Source organism: Hemitrygon akajei, chromosome 7, assembly GCF_048418815.1.
Source record: "Hemitrygon akajei chromosome 7, sHemAka1.3, whole genome shotgun sequence".
Taxonomy (NCBI): Eukaryota; Metazoa; Chordata; class Chondrichthyes; order Myliobatiformes; family Dasyatidae; genus Hemitrygon; species Hemitrygon akajei.
In genome coordinates this window covers 27,254,976-27,276,300 of record NC_133130.1, presented here as the reverse complement: position 1 = coordinate 27,276,300, position 21,325 = coordinate 27,254,976, and the positions used below count along the sequence as shown (strand labels likewise).

The window sequence follows — 21,325 nt, the reverse complement described above, 5'->3', positions numbered from 1 at the left end:
CCACAAGGCACTTTCGATCTGATGATAGGAATCAAACAGCACAGCTTTGAATCAGTCAAAACAAACAGCAACATATATGTGTAAAATGCAGTCGCGGATTGGCGCGTGGCTCTCCCAGGGCTGCAGTCGCTTGGCGCCACAGATATTCGCTATCCGCCACACCAACCTCTAAAAGCAGACTTGCTCCCGGGAGAATGCTGGTTTTGAAACAAATCTATGTTCGCACTTGAAGATGACCCAAGACCCGGATTTAGCATCGTGTAAACAGCACCTACCCCACGGCCTGGTTCCGTCACTGCTGCCACATAGAATGCTTCAGCAGCAGTGCAGGCTCCCCGTTAGGACTTGCTAGGGTTACCTCTGCTCTAAAGTTTGCTGAAAGACGAAAGTCTGAGTTGAAGAAAATTCACTCATTTTTTTTTTAATTGGACGTGGAACTAGTTCCCATTGTATTCGCGTTGCGGGTGGATTGTTCTGTACACTGTACCACTACAACCGACTGTACTAACTTCAAAGCAGATCCATTGATCTGCAGAGGCGAAGAGAATTGCTTTGTTTTATTTAAATTCTCGATACGCGTTCCAACTCCACGTCTGAACGTTTTGAATCTTTGCCTATACGATGTCTTTGCGTTATTTATCGATTTATTGATTGATTGAGGTACTGTGTGGAATAGACCCTTCAAGCCGCGCCGCCCAGCAATCTCCGATTTTAATCCTAGTCCCATATTACGCTGTAAACCCTGGGTATGAGGGTGACTGCAAATTATTCCACCCTTCGATTCACAGACAGAGACAAGCTGTGAGAATACTGATGCGGTGTAGAGCCAAAGGGGGATCGTGGGACGTGGACATGGACTGGCCATGGTTACTATGGCCTCACAGACCGGTGATCGAGTTACCTCAGACCCCCGGCCAGGTGGCACGGGATCGCTTACCCGTCTCATCCTCTAGAACGTACAGTATATGCAGCGCAGCATCGCCTGTTTGGAGCCAAACTACATTTGAGTCGTGAATCACTTACATCTAGATGGGTACGTTCGGCCCATTGAGTCCCTGGCCGCACTCTGTTGAGCAGGCCCGCCTGCAAGCTTCAAATGTTCATTGAATTGCCCTTGGAAATAATTGACCGTCTCATTTACTACCCTCGAAAGCATGGCATTCCGGATCATTACCATTCACTGGGTGTTCCTCACAAACCTTCTACCTTTCTTGCCCCTCATCCTTGTACAATAAAGTTACTATACTAACTAACCCCTCCTTTGCCAGGGAGTCTGTCTGTACATCAGAGAGGTAGTTTTCTCTATCTTGAGGACGGAGAGTCATCGGCGTATGGTCCAATTGACCCACCTCCGGGGCAGGCTTCCCTCATACTTAATACCCGTTTGTTTTCTCTGGGGTTCACAACACCCCCTAGATTACCCTGTTTATGCGGCCAGCGCTCCCACAGAGCTGTCTTCAATCTCTGAAAGTACAGCGCCTTCTAAGGTGTTAAACCTATGCTCCCACATACCTGTCTGCAGTTTGTGGATCTACATCTTCAATTACCCCCTCCTACCCGCCCATCCACCCTGTCCTGAATCTCTCTCACCCGTCCTCAAAGCCCCGCACCTACCCCACCTCGCCTCCAGATTTGTTTCAATTGGAGTCCACAGGCTCTGTCCACTGCCTTTGGCGTTCCATATTTCGCCCCTAAATTGTGAACGCTCTTTCTTTAAGGTGAATTCCACATCACGTCTACTTTGCCTTTCCTGGGTTAACGTTCCTCTGTTAATGGGAACGGCTCCTTTTGATATCGCCGATGGATTAGGTCACGTCTGATCTGCCAGGTCTCGTCACGGTCACGCTGCAGGACCTCCGACTTCATAGATTCGATTGACCCGAATCCACCAGCCTTTTGGAGGGATTTCGCCTTCATTTGCGCGATGAAGGACTTCCCGATTTCATTTCTGAAAGGATAAACTCTAATTTTAATATTTTATTCACACCCCCCCCCCCCACGAACGCAATGCCCTCTTTCTTCACAGTTCCTGATTCACTCCCACCCAAGGGGCATGATTTCTCAGTTTCCATACCTACCCAGTCCGTTTAACATGTTGAACGGATCCTCCCGGCACAACGTCCTTTGCTCGAGGAATTTTAAAACAAATTCGTGCAATCTCCTCTCTTAACTGACGCTCCCGTTTTTATCTAATTTCTAAATGTCACTATACTGTACATCCACGAAGTGCGATTGCAATGTTTAAAGTACACTCCAAACGAATCAGTCTAGAAGCAAATGAAGGGCGGAGACGGAGGTAACAGTTTTAGAGATTTTGTTTTTGGATTATGCACGAAGTATGTAATAAGAGTTATTAAGTGGAAGAAAAGGGACGAAATAAAGACGGGATTATATTATTTATATTGTTGGCTTCCCTTTCCTTAATTATAGTGAAATCAGCACTTTACCCGGCAGTTAGCATTGACTTTTTTTATATAAAAAATTTATTTTATGATGTATAACCTATCTTTAAATTTTTGATTACAGAGTGGTATGCCTTTATGTGTTATGCTATAACATTTTGATCAATTTTATTACAATATATGAATGTACACAAGTTATGTTGAGATATATCTATGCGTTGCACTCTGTAAATCTTGTTTTTTTTCTTCTTCTGAATAAAAATATTGTAAAAAGAAAGCATTGACTTTTTTTCGAGTAAGGGGACTCGTAAACTTATCAATGGGCCTGAGCTGCAAGTTCCCCTACTGTTTGAGGGGACGTGTAAATAAACCGTTCATTTAAAAAAAATAATTGATTGGGCCGATATTATCTTGGATTACTCTAGCTGTATAATACCTTAAGATATAGGAACAGAATTGGGCCATTAGGCCCATCGAGTCTGCTCCGCGTCAAGGTTTATGTCCAAAGCAACAAACGCAAAATGCATCAGGGCCCGATGAAGGGTCTCGGCCCGAAACGTGGCATGTTTACTCTTTTCCACAGATGCTGTCTGATCTGCTGAGTTCGCTCAACTTTTGCGTGTGTTGCTTTGAATTTCCAGCATCTGCATTTGTTCGCGTGTTTGTAAGTTTATTTCCAAACCTTTTCTTCTAGTTTATCCCCGTAATTGAACGAGAAATTTGATCGACAGAATAGCCTGCAATGCGGAGGGTCAGAGGGGTCATTATTAGCCCAGTGCAATTACAAATAAGTATTAACATTTGTTTATTTCATGAAATTGGCATTTAATATTCAACGAATACGTACCCTTCCTGACTTCTGTGTAAACGTTGAACGCTTGAAAACCTAGTTGCTGCTTATTGAAAGATTGCTTCCCTCTTGAATTTACCAACTGACTCTCTGTGGCATATACAACCACTAAAGGGAGAAGACGAACCAAATAACTGGATCTTTAAAAGTGGAATGTTTTCGGATGCTCCCAAAGACTTCACAAATGTAGGCATGCGAAGTCCTAGCTACGTAAGGAAGATGATAGACAGCAGCGTACACATAAATTGCCGGGATACAGGCACATAATGAAACACCTGGGCAAATATACTTTGACACACAGAAATATTTCGATATAGAAACATGGAAAACCTACAGTACAATACAGGCCCTTCGGCCCACAAAGCTATGCCGAACACGTCCTTACCTTAGAACTACCTAGGCTTACCTACCCATAGCTCTCTATTTTTCTAAGCTCCATGTACCCATCCAGGAGTCTCTTAAAAGACCCTATCTTTTCCGCCTCCACCACCGCCGTCGGCAGCCCGCACCACTCTCTGCGTAAAGAAAACTGTCTCTAATATATATAAATATACATTTATATATTAGAGAGATACGCTTACACAGAAGGTGAATTATAGATATATATAGATAGAGAGACGTACGTTGCCAGCGGTCTGAGTACGCATGGGTACACAGAGAGACAAAGGCCCAGGGACAGATGCAGACCCAAGCAGGTAGGTTCACAGTTCGAGGCATTTAGAGATAGAGGTGTACAGACAGTATAATCAGGCACACACTCATCCACGTACGCACCAAGTTAGAAATGCACGAAGAAGTAAACATGAGCATCGAGAAATGCGACAACCCGACGTTCACGAGGTTACAATTGCGAAGTCAGGAACAATGTTAAAACTGCGGACAATCTCTTCGTGCCGTTCTTTGGGGTGCGAAGCAGTAATCTGGCAAAATCTTGATTAATGATTAATCAGAACTTCTTTATCTCCTTTATTAGTTCACAAATAACGGGCGCGTACTGTCGTTTATCGAAACAATTATAAGCCCATTTGTGATATGCGGGTTCTTCCTAATTAATTCTATCTGCACTATGGCTAATGAATTGGTGTTTAACGAAACGTAATTGCATTTCAAATTGTATTTCAAACATGACTCCGTCAGCGTGCGCTCTGTCAGTAATATTACCCAACTTGTTTTGAAAACAAATTGCTATAAATGTTGATTGTGAGTGCAATGGAATCAAATCGAGGTAGTCGAAATTTCACTTTAAAAATTATTTTAATTGAAAATGCCAACACAGCCCAATTATTCACTAGCAAGATCTCTTTATGCCACCTTTGCGATCCTGTGGAGGCATTTCTGCTATTTACCGGGAACGTGTGGCGGTGGGGAAAGGTCACATTTAGATTTTTACCCAAAAGACACAAAATTAGGTGAAATAAATTCATTAGTAGAAAAGGGTGGAAAAGAAATTTGAATGGGACGATTTCGCAGGACTATTTGGGAAACCGTGGGTCTAATTGGATAGCCCTTTGAATGAGCCCGTACATACACTTTGGGCCAAATGATGTCCTCAGGATTGGACGCAGCAAACAGTTGGCGGGTCGACCGCATCGCGGAGGGAAGGAAATGTTTGACGTTTCAGTTCGAACCCCTGAGGACTGAGCGCAGAGAAGACAGTGTAAAATGCCCATGCAGACAGTTATTGCTGGCAATAGACCGTTAGCGGATAATTCTTGAGACAGAAACAGAAGGAATAAAGTGATGAGAGATTTGTATGGTATCATCAAGGCTTTCTTGGCCTTTTCTTATGGCACCTGACACATCAAACACATAACAAGCATCAAAGGCCAAGACAAGTCTTCCTGCTCTCTCCTTTCCTCACAATATTAATAGATTAGGAAATTACTGCAAGCTGAAAATGTTTTAAGTTATTTCTTCAATCTGAGAGGTAAGAACAGCAAAATTAAATACTCCATTAAAATACAGCGACGTTCAAAACCGAGGGTTAAAAGGAAGTTATGCGGGTGATTCTTTCGTTTTATTTGGGGGATATTGGATTGATCACATATAGCCACAGAGATACTAAGCTGTGTCCGAATTAATCTTAATCAAGATGGAGATGGCAGAAACGGGAGCCAAAATTGACATCACCTTGGAGATGGCAGAAACGGGAGACAAAATTGACATCACCTTGCACAGCAAATTATTTACTCAAGGCTGTTATTCTTTATTAACTGGCACAATGTTTATATTCAATAGATGTAAAGTAGTTATGCCAAGAACCTGATATTTAAAGAAAAGTCCTCCAGTCCCTTTTGAGCCATTTAATATTTTATCTTTGAACGGGCAAATGCATAAAGTGACTCCCGGAAAGAAAACTTGGTGACCTCCCTTCCTTTGACTAGAATTCTGAACTATGGGATTAAGAATTATGTAAGTCAAGTCACAACAAGTAATAACTCAACTAAAATGACAAGAAACAAAGGTTTTTTAAAGACCTCGAAGGTATGTAATTTTAAAGATGCCTTCAAACAGGCGCAAATTCACCGAACCAACTCCTCTCCTCCTGCGCAGGTATCTCTTTCGTTCTATGATGCACAGATGGTGGTGGTGGGGGGGGGGAGGGGGGGAGGTGGTTTAATAATTGTGCGATTGTTGAAAGGTGTGCCAGCGGCAGACCTGGCTAAACCTTACCGCTTCTGCTAAACTTGAACATCATTGCAAGCAAGCCAGAGGACTTACTTATTCTACTGTTTGAACCAAAGGGCCGAGGAAGAAGTTTTATGAGATTGCATATTTTAATAACCCAATAATGATCAAAACTATTCCAACTGAACGTGTTCCGAGTTTACCTAAGGGGAGGGTGGAACAGGAAACTACCCCTGCTATTTAGTCTTTCAACATGTCCCGCTGATTCCACTCATTAACGCATAATTATGACCAATCAGCCGGATTTCAATTCCGAATATGGAGAAGATTCACAGCCAAAATCCTATTGCAATATTGGAGACAGTGCACTGCCAGGGAGAGGAATTCGGTTGCACCGAATGTAATACGATTGTTTTGTGTGTGTATGTGTGTGATTTAAAAATTAAAGACTGTCCTCCATCTAGTGTTGCTGCGAGTGCTCGGCTTTGTGCAATGGCCACAGTGAAGCACATTAGCACATCCAATGGCCTAGAGCTGGCTTGGTTCAAAAGCACACACACACACACACCGCAGATGCATTTAGTTTTGAACATAAGTCTTCCTATTGGGTGACTTGTCAATTTATATTTAAAACAAATAAATTCGGCTGCAACGTTACCGCAGCTGGATGCGAGGCCTCGTGTTCTTGTTCCATGTACATACAGAACCTGGGCATTTCTATGGATCACCCATCTTCTACCATCGGGACCAGTGATCAATGAATAATTAAATCCTTGTTCTAAATGCCGTGTCTTTAAAAACAAACTCCCAAATAAAGCAAAATATAAAACACAATCTACGTACAGTTAGTGTGCCAATCAAATGGTACGGTTCAGAAAATGGAGCACAACAGTCCCAGAAGATAGCTCTGGGAGCGCCCGGGAGTGAGACATGTGCATTGCGCTGAACTTGTCAGAGAGGTGGAGGGAAAGCTGGGGAACAATTCATGCTTTGTTTCCAGCGAGGCACACGAACAACTTGGGGGGAAAAAAAGATTAAAAGAAAACAATTAGAAAGATTCTTAAGGAAGATTTGATGGAAAATAATCTAACAAGCTGCTTTCGGTAGAGGGTTTACACTGACCCGGACTACCCCCGGGCCTTCAGTCAAACATACTTTCTCCGTTGCCCATATTATGACAAAACAGGGATACAAAACTACTATTTTCTTCATCCCTCCTACACACAGAAAAATATTTGGAAGTTGACTGTGAACCGGCATATTAATGATGAATGCTTTGAACATGCGCTTGAAATCAAAAAGTCACAGATATTGCTAGTAGAACCATAATCCCGGAAAGCGGAGGGTATTTTTGATCTCTCTTATGCTCGCCCTCAGATTGCTCTGTCTTCACTGTTTCCCATCAAATCCTCTGTTTGCCAGCCCCACTGCACAGTAGAGGGAATGCGTCCGGTGCCCGCTTACTCGACGAGTTCCGCAAAGCAAAGCTCTCTGATAGAACCCTCCAGCGACAGAACGTACACAAAATTGTGGCGGCAGTGAGTGCAGGGCAAACCTGCGGTTAGGTCACTTTCCGCTCAGCCTCATGCATTTTCCAGGCTGAGTGAGCGTCTGTATGGCTGGCTAGCGAGAACTCGATCACAATATCAAATTTATTTCAAAATATTCCCTGACAAATTGCAAGGCTCTGAATGCAATTATACCTAAACTAATAACCACAGAATATACAGAACAAACCTCGCTAAAAATAATTCTCCTTTAGAATGAAGACTGGACCACCACCGTGGGGATGTCGACACGTGATCCCTTGAATACATATGCGCAATATTATTGGCCACTGATCTGGGGTTTCCGCCATTCCCGAGTTGGGATTAATTCTAATTCATTGCATTTTCACTCTTAAAACGAGATAATCAGAAACATCACGGCTGTAAAGTGTACTAACCCGGATATAGTGAAAACTAGAAATTACGCTCAAGTCATTAAATATAAATCCATAGGTTTTGCCCTTCACAAGTCATGAAGCCGAGGCCCATACGAGGCTCCGCGCCTCTTCGGAAACATTTTGTGTTCTGTTTCTTGCACCAAATCCAAAGCACGTTTGAATTGTGTCGAAGATCTTGCAAAGTATTTGCACAACACACACACAAACAAACAATGCACAAGTTACATGAAATTTATATTATTTATCTGTTTTTTTTCTCTTTTGTAATAATTCGCGCGAAGTCCTGAGCGATGCAAACAAGGTTTCGGTAATTTGACTATACTGAAGCAAAGAAGAAATAAATATTTTCACGGCGGCCCAAGTTATATAGAAATCCTGTTTGACTGCATTTATTAAGGCGCTTTCATAGAGTAACGAGACAAATGGTGCAAACATTTTAGATAGGAACACAAAAAGTCACCTTTTTTTTACTACTTCCAAGATAATTAACACAAAATAATTAAATAACCTAAAGTGGTCGTGAGAGATGCCGTGTAACTTATTAATTTATGAATACATATATGTACATTTTTTATAAATAATAAATAGTGTCGAGCACTCAAAAGAATCAAACTTACTCCAACCGTTTCGGTAATATTTGGGGTTATGCAGTAATGTTACCTTTGGTTAAAGAGAAATCCAGATTTCAGATTAAAGGTAACGGTTTCCCTTTTTGCCGCGTTAATATTACAAAGCAAACCGGCTGCATTGTTTTTTTTTCTTCATTTAAACTAGAAAAAGGCAGGCGCTTTTTTTGTCCTTCGCAGCTGTGCAAAGTACAGATTAATATTTTTGTGATTACAGGGTGAATCTACAGCCTCGAGTTTCTTTAATCATTGTTTGTTTTTCCAGAGCAATTTAAAGTCAATTTTCGACTAATCCCAGATATAATAATCTAGCAAATGTGTTAATGCGGGGTTCCTGAAGTAAGGTGCAGCTGCAGCTTTGCATAGCTTTGCTTTGCTACCATCCGTAAGTCCGGGGCCTAGATCAGTGCAAAAATGAATTGCTGGGAGTCCCTCCGCTCTGCTGTGACAGGTAGCTGCTAAACCCAGCGGCCAGTCCTGATGGGAAGGTGGAAAGAGACGGTCTGAGGGTCTCGGAAAGAAGAGAAGCTGCCGGAGGGGAGCTGGAAGGTGCTCCCGGATTCCCCATCCCAGATCCGTTCTGGTGTTGCACCGTCTGCGTGTGGTGTAGGGAAGGGAAGAAATAGCTGGCCTGGCCTGACAGTAAGCTGACGGAGCAAGGGTTCACCGTGTATCCGTTGGCCAAGCCACACTGTACGGATCCCCTTAACAACGGGTGGGAGAAGTCACCGCTCGCCATCTGGTCGACTCCGGACCCACAGCCAGAGAGCAACGAGCTGTACGTGGGAGCCTGGTTCAAAAAGCTAGAGGCAGCGCTGCTGTAATTGAGCCCGTTGTGGGGATGGTGCAAGGACAGGAACGGAGACAGAGGCCAATACAAGGGGTTGCCCCGCTCCACCAAGCCCAGACCCGACGTCGAAAGGCGAAGCCCCCTCTTGAAAGCCAATTTGCCCCTCGACGTGGCTGATCTCCGCCGAAGTTTGCCCGTCGTTCCGCCGATGAAGACGTCGTCGCTGGACGGGTCGAGCATCCAGTAATTGCCCTTTCCCGGATCGTCGTAGTGCCGGGGCACTTTGACGAAACACTTATTGAGGCTGAGGTTGTGGCGGATGGAGTTCTGCCAACCCTGCTTGTTCTCCCGGTAATATGGGAAATTCTTCATGATAAATTCGTAGATCCCGTTGAGAGTCAAACGTTTCTCGGGGCTCTGGCGGATTGCCATCATGATCAGGGCGTTATAGCTGAAAGGCGGCTTGTCATATTTGCCTTGTTTCTTTTCGTCCTTCTTTTGCTCGCTCCCTTCGGTGACGACCTGTGTCTCCGGATGGTCCAGATATTTGAAATCGGACTTGACAGCCCCGCTCTCGCTCTCGCCGCTCTTACTGCTCGGGAAGCCGGCCTGTGTGTTCTGACTGCTGTCACTTTGCTGGATCTCTTCGGGCAGCAAGAGGTTCTTGATGCTGAAGGCTGTGGATTTCGGAACCATTTTCGGCTGCTTCTCATCTCCCATGCTCAGAATGACGCGCGCTCCCCCCTCGCCCTCACTCTCTTTTCAATCGTCGTTCAAATAATTAAAGGGAAGGTCAAGGGGAGCACGATGAAGTGATCGGAAGACGAGAAGCGGCGAGAAATAGCGCGAGACAACCTTCATCAAAACAGGTAATTAACTGGGGGCAGGGAAGCAACGCCTCCATCAATAAGTTACTTTAAACATTTTTTTCCCCGACAGATGTCCAATCAGGTGTGAGTGGAAGACGCTTTAACCCGCCTCTTTCTGGCCAATCAGCTTAAAGATGTTGTGTATCCATTTGAGCTCTGAAACTGATTTGAAATTGACCGACGCGATCTGGAGGGTGAACTGGGGAAGGAAAGCGGACACCGGATCGTGCAGGTATTGGATCGATTACCATTCATTGCGTTCGTGTCGTATATTCAACGAGGCTTTTTTTCTGTGACTTTAATTTTTGTTCTGACAGTGGTGAAACTCCCAACTACTGCTCGACAGTACTGGCGAAGAGCACATTCACATAATGTTCCGACAGCCGGGATTTATATTAAAACATGTTAAGTAACATGTCGCTTTTTTGTTGTTGTTGTTGTTAGCCATCATTGCCCTTTTAAGAATTGAAGGCTGCTTGCTCTTTAGGACACACTTTCACAAAAGTTGTGCGTGTCAGCAAAACTAATAATTAGTCGAGGAAAGATCAACAAAGCCATACATGGTAGAAGAGCGCAAGGAATGAGTCTTTAAGGGGCCCTTTTGTCTCGTACTAATTGGGGCGATGGAGCGCCGGTACGCACTTTCGGTCGTGGGTCAGTGCTGCTGAAGAACCCTTGAAGCCGGAAAAGAGAGTGTGTGTGTGTGGTGTGTGTGTGGTGTGTGTGTGTGTGTGTGTGTGTGTGTGTGTGTGTGTGTGTGTGTGTGTGTGTGTGTGTGTGTGTGTGTGTGTGTGTGTGTGTGTGTGTGTGTGTGTGTGTGTTCGTGCGCGCGCGCTTTAAAAGAAAGTTCATTACTGTCTCTCAAACCCCCCCAAAGCAGCAGGTACTTTTAAGTAACTCGGGTCCAGCTACTGCGATTGAGAAAGAAAAACTGGCACTTGGTCAACGCACTAGCGGAAGAAACACGCGAAAACAAATCTCCATTTTCCTCATCTTCCCGTCAATTCGCGGAGGGTGGGGTGTGGCAGATTAAAATCTAAAAGCTGCAAAAGGTGGGTGTGTGAAGTGGTGATCGTGCACTGACAGTGAAGTTGATTCCGTTTTCACAACATTCTTGTTATATGGAAAGGGAAGCTGATTACAACAGGAAGCAAGGGAATCGTTGAGGGAAAATAAGGAGGAGTGTTCACTTGGATAATCTCATAGTGTTACAATTAGAGATAAATCGACCCGGAAAAGCGGCAGTCCCGTTTACACCGGCGACTGTAAAACCACAGCACCGCGAGGCTCTTTTAGAAATGTGATGGCATCGTTTAAAATAAGAAGATAACTGCAGTATGATCCCAAAATGCATGTGACAAGGTTCAGATGTTTATAGAGCGAGTATCAAGGGAAGACCATGTTGTATATCTTCATTCTGAAAGTAAAGCGTTTGTTTATCGTTCGTTGAGAATAGAGATTGGTTAGGAGGCTGTGATTAAAATTCATAGATTATAAACTATTGGGAACCCCATATGTATGAAGATGTCCCTCCTCCTACATCATATACCTTCAATTTTAGAAACTCAGCCTTCTCAACGTATAAAAATAAACAATTAGCTTCCCTTCATCTAAACCTTAATTGGAGACAATATTTCTTTTAAGTCAATGTCTGAGATGTCTGAGCTTTCTAGAAACACTCAAAATTAATCACAAGTAAATAATTTGCGCTTATTAATTGTAGAGAATAGTTAAAACCGATTTCAAATGATCCAGGTTTGGGCAAACCGGATTATGCTGGAATAAAGACCAATTTACGGATGTTTTTCAACGGCGTATTTAATTACAATTAATTGGAAGCAGCTAATATACTTTTAAACCATCACAATCTCAATCCTGTGAGTTGATTGTCTATATTTTATGATGTTTAAAAGGCATTTGTAAATTGAATTTGTAGTTGTTAGTGGGAATTTGGAACATTTGCTTGGTAGTTTATTTTCTGGGCCGAAAGTCAGTGGATTCAACGTCAGTGGATTCCTTCCTGGTAGAGGATCCTTGAATATAGCACACAGCAACTTTAACCGTCTATTAAATGTAAAACTCAGAGAACGAATAAGTGAAGTTACAGTATGCTAGCACTGAACTATCAGGGAAATACACTATATATATAATACACAATACGCTTAGTTTACAAAGCGTAGACAAATATGATTAGTTTCGGAAAAGTCTGGAACGGCCCATTGAACAGGAACGAATAATGAATTATTGGCATTTAAGCAATTTTCTTCCCTACTACTGATGGAAGTTGTTTTCGCTCATCGACAGAATTCTTTCGTTGTTGGGGTTTAAGTGTGCGCTTCAATTTATTTATCTTTCTCGGTATCCGTTCAATTCTTTCTGTTTATATAAATGCCTGTTGTAGGCGATTGCCTCTACGTTTGTTGTCGAGGTATAAACAGACGTGTGTTCACAATTCCGCTCCAAGTTCTAGCCGAACAGACACAAACACGTCACCCTTCGTCGTTTGCTTAATGGTCCAGATAAACTAATTCCGATTAGTTCTATTTGTTTTAATTTCTCGTTATTTTAAGTTAAGACCATGCTGGGGTTTTTTTAAACCTTTTTTTTCTGGAACATTTTAAATGCAGCGTTCAGGGAGGAAACTTGACCAATGAAAATATTAAGAGGGGACACAAGTTCCAAAGAAGAGTGTGAAAAATAAATAGATTCGCATTAACTTGGAAGAGGTAAACAAAGGGTAAACAATACCCTTTCCTTCTTCGACTCGTTTGAGTAGTGCTTTACAAAGAGTAGCTGAACGTTGCCCCATTAGATAAGTTCCTCGCGGTCTGCGGTGACCACAACCACTTCAAACTTCGGATTTAGCAGTGGGCCAGGAAATTAAAGGTAAACATTCGGTCGGGTTAATATTGTACGTGCTTCGCTTTGCTCGAAATCGCCAAGGAGGAGCGAAGGGGACTGATTTATGAATTTAAACCATATTTCTAAGACACTTTTTATAAAAATACAGAATGTCCCGTTGGCCCTCGCTTCTAAGAATACCCCAGCCCTTTAACAATGCTCAAAACTCTCTGTTATTTCGGGCCCAATAGCAGCATGTGACAACTCTTCCACTCGGCTATCAAGTTACGGAATTATAATAATTAGACAGGGATCCATGTAGTTGGAATTTGTTGGTTGGTTTTTGACGTTAGTATTGCTTCGTTGTAAACTTCTGATCATACCATGTAGCCGGGTCCATCACATTTAACTCCTTAGGCTCGTGTTGTTCTCAAGGATGCGTTCTAGATTAACTGGGGTTCTCCACAGCAAATAAATACCCACAATATCCTACGCAATGATCAGACAGTTGGGCCAAAAGGGTTCCTCCGTCTATCGGAGATATGTATCACCGTAAATATTCACAACGAATTTGGGTTAGGCAAGGCACGTTGGTTCAAAAGGGTTCGAGGGTTCATTTATTATCAAAGTATAAAACTTGAAAATCTTTTTCTCCGGGTAGCCATGAAACCAAGGAAGCACGATCATCAACCCCCAAATCCCACCTCCCCGCACAGAAAGATACAAACAAAAACGAAACAGGAAACTTCACCAGAATACAATTTCAAAGGTGTAGCCTGAAGCTAGCGGAAATTAGGCTCCAGGTTACTCCAAGCAATTTTTACAATAAGTCGAGAATTTCTGTCACCATTAAATATCAGTCTGTAACGAGTAGTCTATTGTATTCTATTGTATTCCTATTTTGACCTGTTTGTTCCATTATCCTCTTCAATGAAGTTTAAGCCAAATACGTCATCTTCTGTTTAGGGTCAGTACAACCAGCAGGAAACAGTTTGCATTCAGCTATTGCAGATAACCACCCATTTTTTGCATTTGTACAAAACTGGCAAATTCTGATGAAGTGTCTCCCAATTTTAACTCCATCTCGCTCTCTCTCTACTGTTGTGTTCCCTTTGCCGTTTTTGTTTGTAGCTCTGTCGGCCTTTTATTTTCAGGTTAGCTCTAACAACAACATTAAAATACACATTTCCTGCTTTATTCGTTCATCTGCCAGGATGGGGTGTGACAGAGAAACATAAAATTAGAAGTTGAGAGGGGTTGCCTTCCCTTCCTTTAAGAAAATTAGAACAGCAGGTACTGGGCAAATGACCTTGCACGTTTCAACATTTCAAGTGCACATCCAAGCAAATGTTAAATATGTTGAGGATTTCTGCCATCACCTTCCTTACACACAGCACCTTAGACAGCACCTTTGTTACCCTTAGTCCTCCAATTATTTTACATTTATACCTTTGTTCATTGACTTTATTTTGTAAAGGGAAAAGTGATTCTTTCAATCATTTTCATCCTCTTGAAATTTTATGCACCTCAATTAATAGACCCACAAGTCCCTTGTTTTCGTTGTTGCAAAGAAAACAATTCCCATCCTGCCCAACTTCTCCTCAAAGCTCAAGTTCTCCAGCACTGACATGTCCTCTAACATATCACCCATGCTTCATCTGGTCTAATCAAATTCTTCATGTAATTCGGAATCAAACAAATGGCAGCTGTTAAAAACCAAAGTTCGAACTAAATTTATTATCGAAGTATAGATACAGTCTGTCACCATATGCAAATTGTCTTGTGGGTAATCACAGTAAATACAAGAACACAATAGAATTAATGAAAGACTGCACCCAACAGGATGCACAAACAATCAATAAAAAAACCAGCAAACTGTGCAAATACAAAAAGAAAGAGAAAAAAGTGAATAATAATAAATAAATAAGAAATAGTTATCAAAAACATGAGATGAAGAGTCCGTGATAGTGAGTCCATAGACTGTGGGAAAAGTTCAGTGAAGTTAAGTGAAATTATCCCCTTTGGTTCAAGAGCCTGATGGTTGAGGGGTAATAACTGTTCCTGACCTGGTGGTGCAAGTTCTGTAGCTCCCGTACCTTCTTCCTGATGACAACAGTGAGAAGAGAACGTGACCTAGATGGTGGTAGGTCCTTGATGACGGATGCTGCTTTCCTGTGACAGTGCTCCGTGTAGATGTGCTCAATGCTGGGGCAGCTTTACCTATGTTGGACTGAATATGCAGGTCTGGCAGCATCTGTGGAAGGAGAAGGTGTTCCATGTTGAATACTGTTCTAGATCTTCAAAGTGAACTGTTACCTCTATTTCTCTTTCCCCAATGCCGCTCAACCTGCTAATATTTACTACGATTTCTCTTTTTCATTTTCTTTCTCTATTTTAGTTGCCATGACTAGCTATGTTCTAAGGAGTGTTTATACCATGGGCTCCCAAACTTTTTTATGTCATGGACCCCTACCATTAACTAATGGGTCTGTGGACTCCTGGTTTATACAATTTCTGAAGAAGCCATTACATTCGGGTACTTCCACTCTCTCGACCTTGAAAGTCTGGGTCCAATAAGATGAGTGGTCACCTCATCTGGTGTCTTTCTTGGTTAACCGTGACTTCTTCTGTAGTTTATCATCCCTTTTTCCCCCACATGAAGTGTGCAAGACCACCTTCTTGGCCATTTGGTCTCACTGATGATCTCACCCATCCAGTTCACCAGAGCTGGCTTTGATAGGCATGTCCTTATCCCACCAGGGTATGAGCCACGATGGCTCCCCTCACCTATTTTAATTTTCTTGTTGAAGCAGTGTACTGGGGTGTATACTCCAAGAATCATCACTTTGTCATGTTGGAAAGTACTTTGAGTTCCTAAGATTCCAAAAGCAATGCCATCTGGAGTTTAGCTATCCAGCACCTAGCTCCTGATAGACTCATCTAGAGTCCTGGTAAGGAGAAGGGAGAGGTTCCAAAGAGCATTCCATCCAAGACCTCAGGAGCTGGTGGACGGTAGTGAAAGCGGAGGAAGGCTGCAGTCCCCAATCCCAGAAGGGTCCCCATTTGTCTTGCACTTTATGGACACAACAAGCGTATTCACCAGAGATGCTACCCTCCCTGGACACCACATACACCCCATTTAATATTGTATGTATCAACTAATAAGGGAAACTATCCTATAAGTTTTCTTACCGAAATTATCCAGATATCTTACTACATTCAAGGACTTGTGTACATGCATTCCAAATGCTCTCCATTCCTAAATATCCTATTGTCTATTTCTTGGCCCAATGCACTAACTTCTCCATGCTGAAGTCCATTCCCCCTTTCCCTCCCGCTTGATTTGTCTGTTGAGATCTTCCTTCATTTTATAACTTTCTTACTCACCCACAAGCTCATGGCCAATGTTTATGGTATTTACAAACTTCTCAGTCATACACTCTGCATGTAATTCTAAAGCATTGAACAGGAACGGAAGAAAATAGGAGTTTGTTTTAGGCCATCTGACCTCACAAGCTTATCCTTCTATTCAATACGATTAAATCTAACCTTCCTTAGGTCTCAACTCTATCAGTAACCTTCAATTCCCTGATCATTCGATGTTTATCTTAGTCTTCTTTAAATGTCTCCAGTGATCTAGTCTGCATGCAAACGAATTCCAGTAATTTGGCACACTATGAGAAGAAATTCCAACGCACTTCAGTTTTAAAAATGCTCCCCCAGCTTCTCCATACTCTCATTTGAGGGTCTTCTAACAGTGAAAGTATCTAAGTGTCTATGTTGTCATGTTCCCCATGAATCTTGTGCCTCCCAGAAGTCACCCATCTGTAGATCAACTCTTTAATTCCAAAAGGCCATGTTTTACTCCTGAAACAGTCACAAAATTGCTCCTTATCACTCGAGCGAAATTTAGTTCCGATTTCCAGTTTCATTTGGATTCCATGGACTTTACTGACTTATTAAAATCTTTACTTATTACACCCAAATGGATTAAGACCATAAGGCATAGGAACAGAATTAGGCAATTTGGCCCATTGAGTCTGCTCTGCCATTCCTTTATGGCTGATTTATTATCCCTCTCAATTCCATTCTCCTTCCTTCTCCCTGTAACCTTAGATGACCTGTCTAATCAAGAACCTCTCAACCTCCACTTTAAATATATCCAATGCTTCCACAGCCATCTGTGGCACAAATTCACCAACCTCTGACTGTTCTAAATGGAAGTCCCTCTATTCCGAGGCTTTATCTAGCTCTAGACTCCCCTCACTGTGACAAATGTAACACACACAAAATGGTGGAGGAACTCAACAGGTCAGGCAGCACCTATGGAAACGTCAACATATTGGGCTGATTCTCTTCTTCAGGACTGGAAAGGAAGGGGAAGATGCCAGAATAAAAAGTTGGGTGGTTGGAGAGGAAGGATAGCTTGAAGGTGATAGATGAAGCCAGATGGGTAGGAGAGGTAAAGGGCTGGAGGGAAAGGAATGTATTATGAGAGGAGAGTGGACCATAGGAGAAAGGGAAGGAGGAAGGGAACCAGGGGAGTTGATAGGCAGGTGAGAAAAGTTAAGAGGCGAGGTGAGGGGGAGGGAATTGTTTCTTGGGAGGAGAAATTGATATACATGCCACCAAGTTGGAAAATATACAGACAGATCATAAGGTGTCCTGCCGAAGGTGTTTGTCCAGAAATGTTAACTATATCTTTTTCCATAGATGCTACCTGGCCTGCTGAGTTCCTCCAGCATTTTGTGTTTGGTGCTCGGATTTCCAGCATCTGCAGATTTTCTCTTGTTTGTGGAAAATAAGGTGTTGCTCCTCCGCTGTGAGGCGTAAGAGGAGGTCATGGACCAACATATCAGAATGGGAACGGAAGTCAGAATTAAAATATTTGGCCGAAAGTAAATTCCACTTTTGGCGGATGGAGAGTGGAGGTGCTCAATAAAGTGGTCTCCCAATCTATAATAGGTCTCACCAATGTAGAGGAGGTTATATTGGGAGCACCGGACATGATTGACAACCACAGCAGATCTGCAGGTGAGGTGTTGCCTCACCTGGAAAGACTATTCGGGGCCCTGAATGGAGGTGAAGGAGGAGGTGAATGGGCAGGTGTAGCACTTTGGCTGCTTTCAGGGATAAGTACCGGGAGGGAGATTAGTGCAGAGGGATGAATTGTCAAGGGAATCATGGAGGGAGAGTTTCTTGTGGAGAGTGGTGGCGGTGGGGATGGGGGGAAAATATCTTTGGAGATGGTAGAAGTTGCAGAGAATGATGTGTGTTAGATGTGGAGGTTCATAGGGTGGTCAAAGACCAGAGGAATTCTACCACTGTTAAGGCGGCAGGAAGGTGGGGTGAGTGCGGATGTTTGGGAAATGGAGGATGCAAATGAGGACAGCCTCAATGGTGGTGGAAGGGAAAACCCATTCTTTGTAGACCTTAAGACAATAAGACATAGGAGCAGAATTAGACCATTTGGCCCATCGAATCTGTTCTGTCATTCAATCATGGCTGAACCTCTTCTCCCCTCCTCAGTCCCTCTCCCTAGCCTTCTTCCCGTAACGTTGATGCCATGTCCAATCAAGAGCCTGTCAATCTCTGCCTTAAATACACCCATTGACTTGGCCTCCATAGCTGCCTGTGGTAACAAATTCCACAAATTCACCACCCTCTGGCTAAAGAAATTTCTCCTCATCTCTATTTTAAATGGACATCCCTCTACCCTGAGGATGAGCCCTCTTGTCCTAGACTCCCCATTCCACATTTACTCTCTTTTGGCCTTTCAACATTCGAGAGCTTTCAATGAGATTCCCCCTCATCCTTCTAAATTCCAGCAATACAGACCCAGAGCTATCAAATGTTCCTCATATGACAACCCTTTCATTCCCAGAATCATCCTTGTGAACCTCCTCTGGACCCTCTCCAGTGCCAGCACATCTTTTCTTAGATGAGGAGCCCAAAACTGTTCACAATACTCAAGGTGAGGCCTCTCCAGTGCCTTATAAAGCCTCAGCACCACATCCCTGCTCTTGTATTCTAGACCTCTTGAAATGAATGCTAACATTGAATTTGCTTTCCTCATCACCAATTCTATCTGCAAGGTAACCTTTAGGGTATTTTGCACAATGCATACCAAGTCCCTTTGTATTTCATATTTTTGGATTTTCCCCATTTAGAAAATAGTCCGCACATTTATTTCTACTATCAAAGTGCATGACCATGCATTTTCCAACATTGTACTTCATTTGCCTCTTTCTTGCCCATTATCCTAATCTGTCTTAATCCTTCTGCAGCCTATCTGTTTCCTCAACACTACTTGCCCTTCCACCAATCATTCTATCATCTGCAAACTTGGTAACAAATCCATCTATTCCATCATCTAAATCATTGATATACAGCATAAGAAGAAGTGGTCCCAACAGGTGTAGCACCTCGTCAAAAGCCTTCTGAAAGTACAAATATAGATAAAGAGCATCCCCTTTATCTATCCTATGTGAAATCTCCTCAAATAATTTCAACAAATTCATCAGGCAAGCTTTTCCCTGAAGGAACCATGCAGACTTTGCCCTATCTTGTTCTGTGTCACCAAGTACTCCATAGCCTCATCCTTAACAATTGACTCCAACACCTTCCAACCGCTGAGGTCAGCCTAACTGGTCTATAATTTCCTTTCTTGCTGCTTTCCTTCTTTCTTAAAGAGTTGAGTGACATTTGCAAATTTCCAGTCCTCTGGCACCATGCCAGAGTCCAATGATTTTTTTTTGAAAGATCATTGCTAATGCCTCCACAATCTCTACTACTACCTCTTTCAGAACCCTAGGGTGCAGTTCATCTGGTCAGGGTGACTTATGTACCCTTATGTCTTTCAGCTTTTTGAGCATCTTCTCCTTTGTAATGGTAACAATACTCACTTCTCTTGCCTTGCATCCTTCAACATTTGGCACATTGCTGGTGTCTTCTATAGTGAAGGCTGATGCAATATATTCATTTAGTTCATCTGGCATCTCCATGTCCCCCTTATTATTTCTCCTGTCTCATTTTCTAGTGGTCCTATATTTACACTCATCTCTCTTTTATTTTTTACATACCTGGAGAAGCTTTTACTATCCCCTTTGATGTTGTTTGCTAGCTTGCTTTCATATTTCATCTTTTCCTTCCTAATGATTCTTTTAGTTTCTCTCTGTAGGTCTTTAAAAGCTCCCCAATTCTCTGTCTGCCCACTAATTTTTGCATTGCTATATGCCCTCTCTATTGCTTTTACAATAGCTTTGACGTCCCTGGTCAGCCACGGTTGTACTATATTGCCATTAGAGTATTTCTTCATTTTTGGAATACACTTGTCCTACACCTTCCTCATTTTTCCCAGAAACTCATGCCTTAGCTGCTCTGCTGACAACCCTGCCAGAATCTCCTTGTAATTTACTTTGGCCGACTCCTCTCTCATACCACTGTAATTCCTTTCACTCCATTGAAAAGCAGATACTTCAGGCTTTACTTTCTCCCTGTCAAATTTCAAATTGAACACAATCATATTGTGATCACTGCCTCCTAAGGGTTCTTTTACCTTAAGCTCCCTAATCGTCTCCAGTTCATTGCATAACACCCAATCCAGTATAGCCGATCCCCTAGTAGGCTCAACAACAAACTGCTCTGAAAAGCCATCTCTTAGGCATTCTACAAACTCAGCTGATTTTCCCAAATTGACCTGCATGTTGAAATCTCCTATGACTATCATAGCACTGCCTTTTGACATGCCTTTTCTATTTCCTGTTGTAATCTGTGGTCCACATCCCAGCCACTGTTGGGAGGCCTGTATATAAATGTCATTAGAGTCCTTTTACCCTTGCAGTTTCTTAACTCAATCCACAACGATTCAACATCTTCCAAACCTATGTAACATCTTTCTACTGATTTGATGCCATTTTTTTACCAGCAGAGCAACATGTTTCCCTCGGCCTACCTTCCTATCCCTCCGATACAACATGTAACCTCGGACATTCAGTTCCCAACTGCAACCATCCTTCAGCCACGATTCAGTGATGGCCACAACATTATACCCGGCAATCTGTTGTCAGTACCTCCAGTTGGACTCTGTCTTTTTGTGCGTTTTCCCCCTAGCCATCAGTCTGTGGTTTTGCATTGCCATGTGCTCCTGTCCCCGCTCCTGCTCTGCTCCGGCCCCTGTATCACTGAGTACTCCATCTCTCATCTGTTTCTCATTATTACCTGTATGTCCGCCACCCGTGTCTCATTGTGCTCCACCTATCATCTGCCTCTCTGTTTATTGCTCAGAGTATTTCAGACTTGTGTTTTCACCTGTTTGTTGCCAGATTGTGACAGTGAATTTTCCTGAGCCTGTCCATCTGTACTCTGTCCGTCT

At 42.8% G+C, this 21,325-nt stretch overlaps 1 protein-coding gene across 1 annotated transcript; it reads right to left on the bottom strand.

Annotated features, from left to right (window-relative positions):
• Positions 1–8,186: 8,186 nt before the first annotated feature.
• LOC140729976 (forkhead box protein G1-like) lies at positions 8,187–10,082 on the bottom strand. Its single transcript, XM_073050149.1, has one exon. The coding sequence runs from the start codon at positions 9,959–9,961 to the stop codon at positions 8,855–8,857; it is 1,107 nt and encodes a 368-aa protein (XP_072906250.1). The 5' UTR covers positions 9,962–10,082; the 3' UTR covers positions 8,187–8,854.
• Between the last annotated feature and the right edge of the window lie 11,243 nt (positions 10,083–21,325).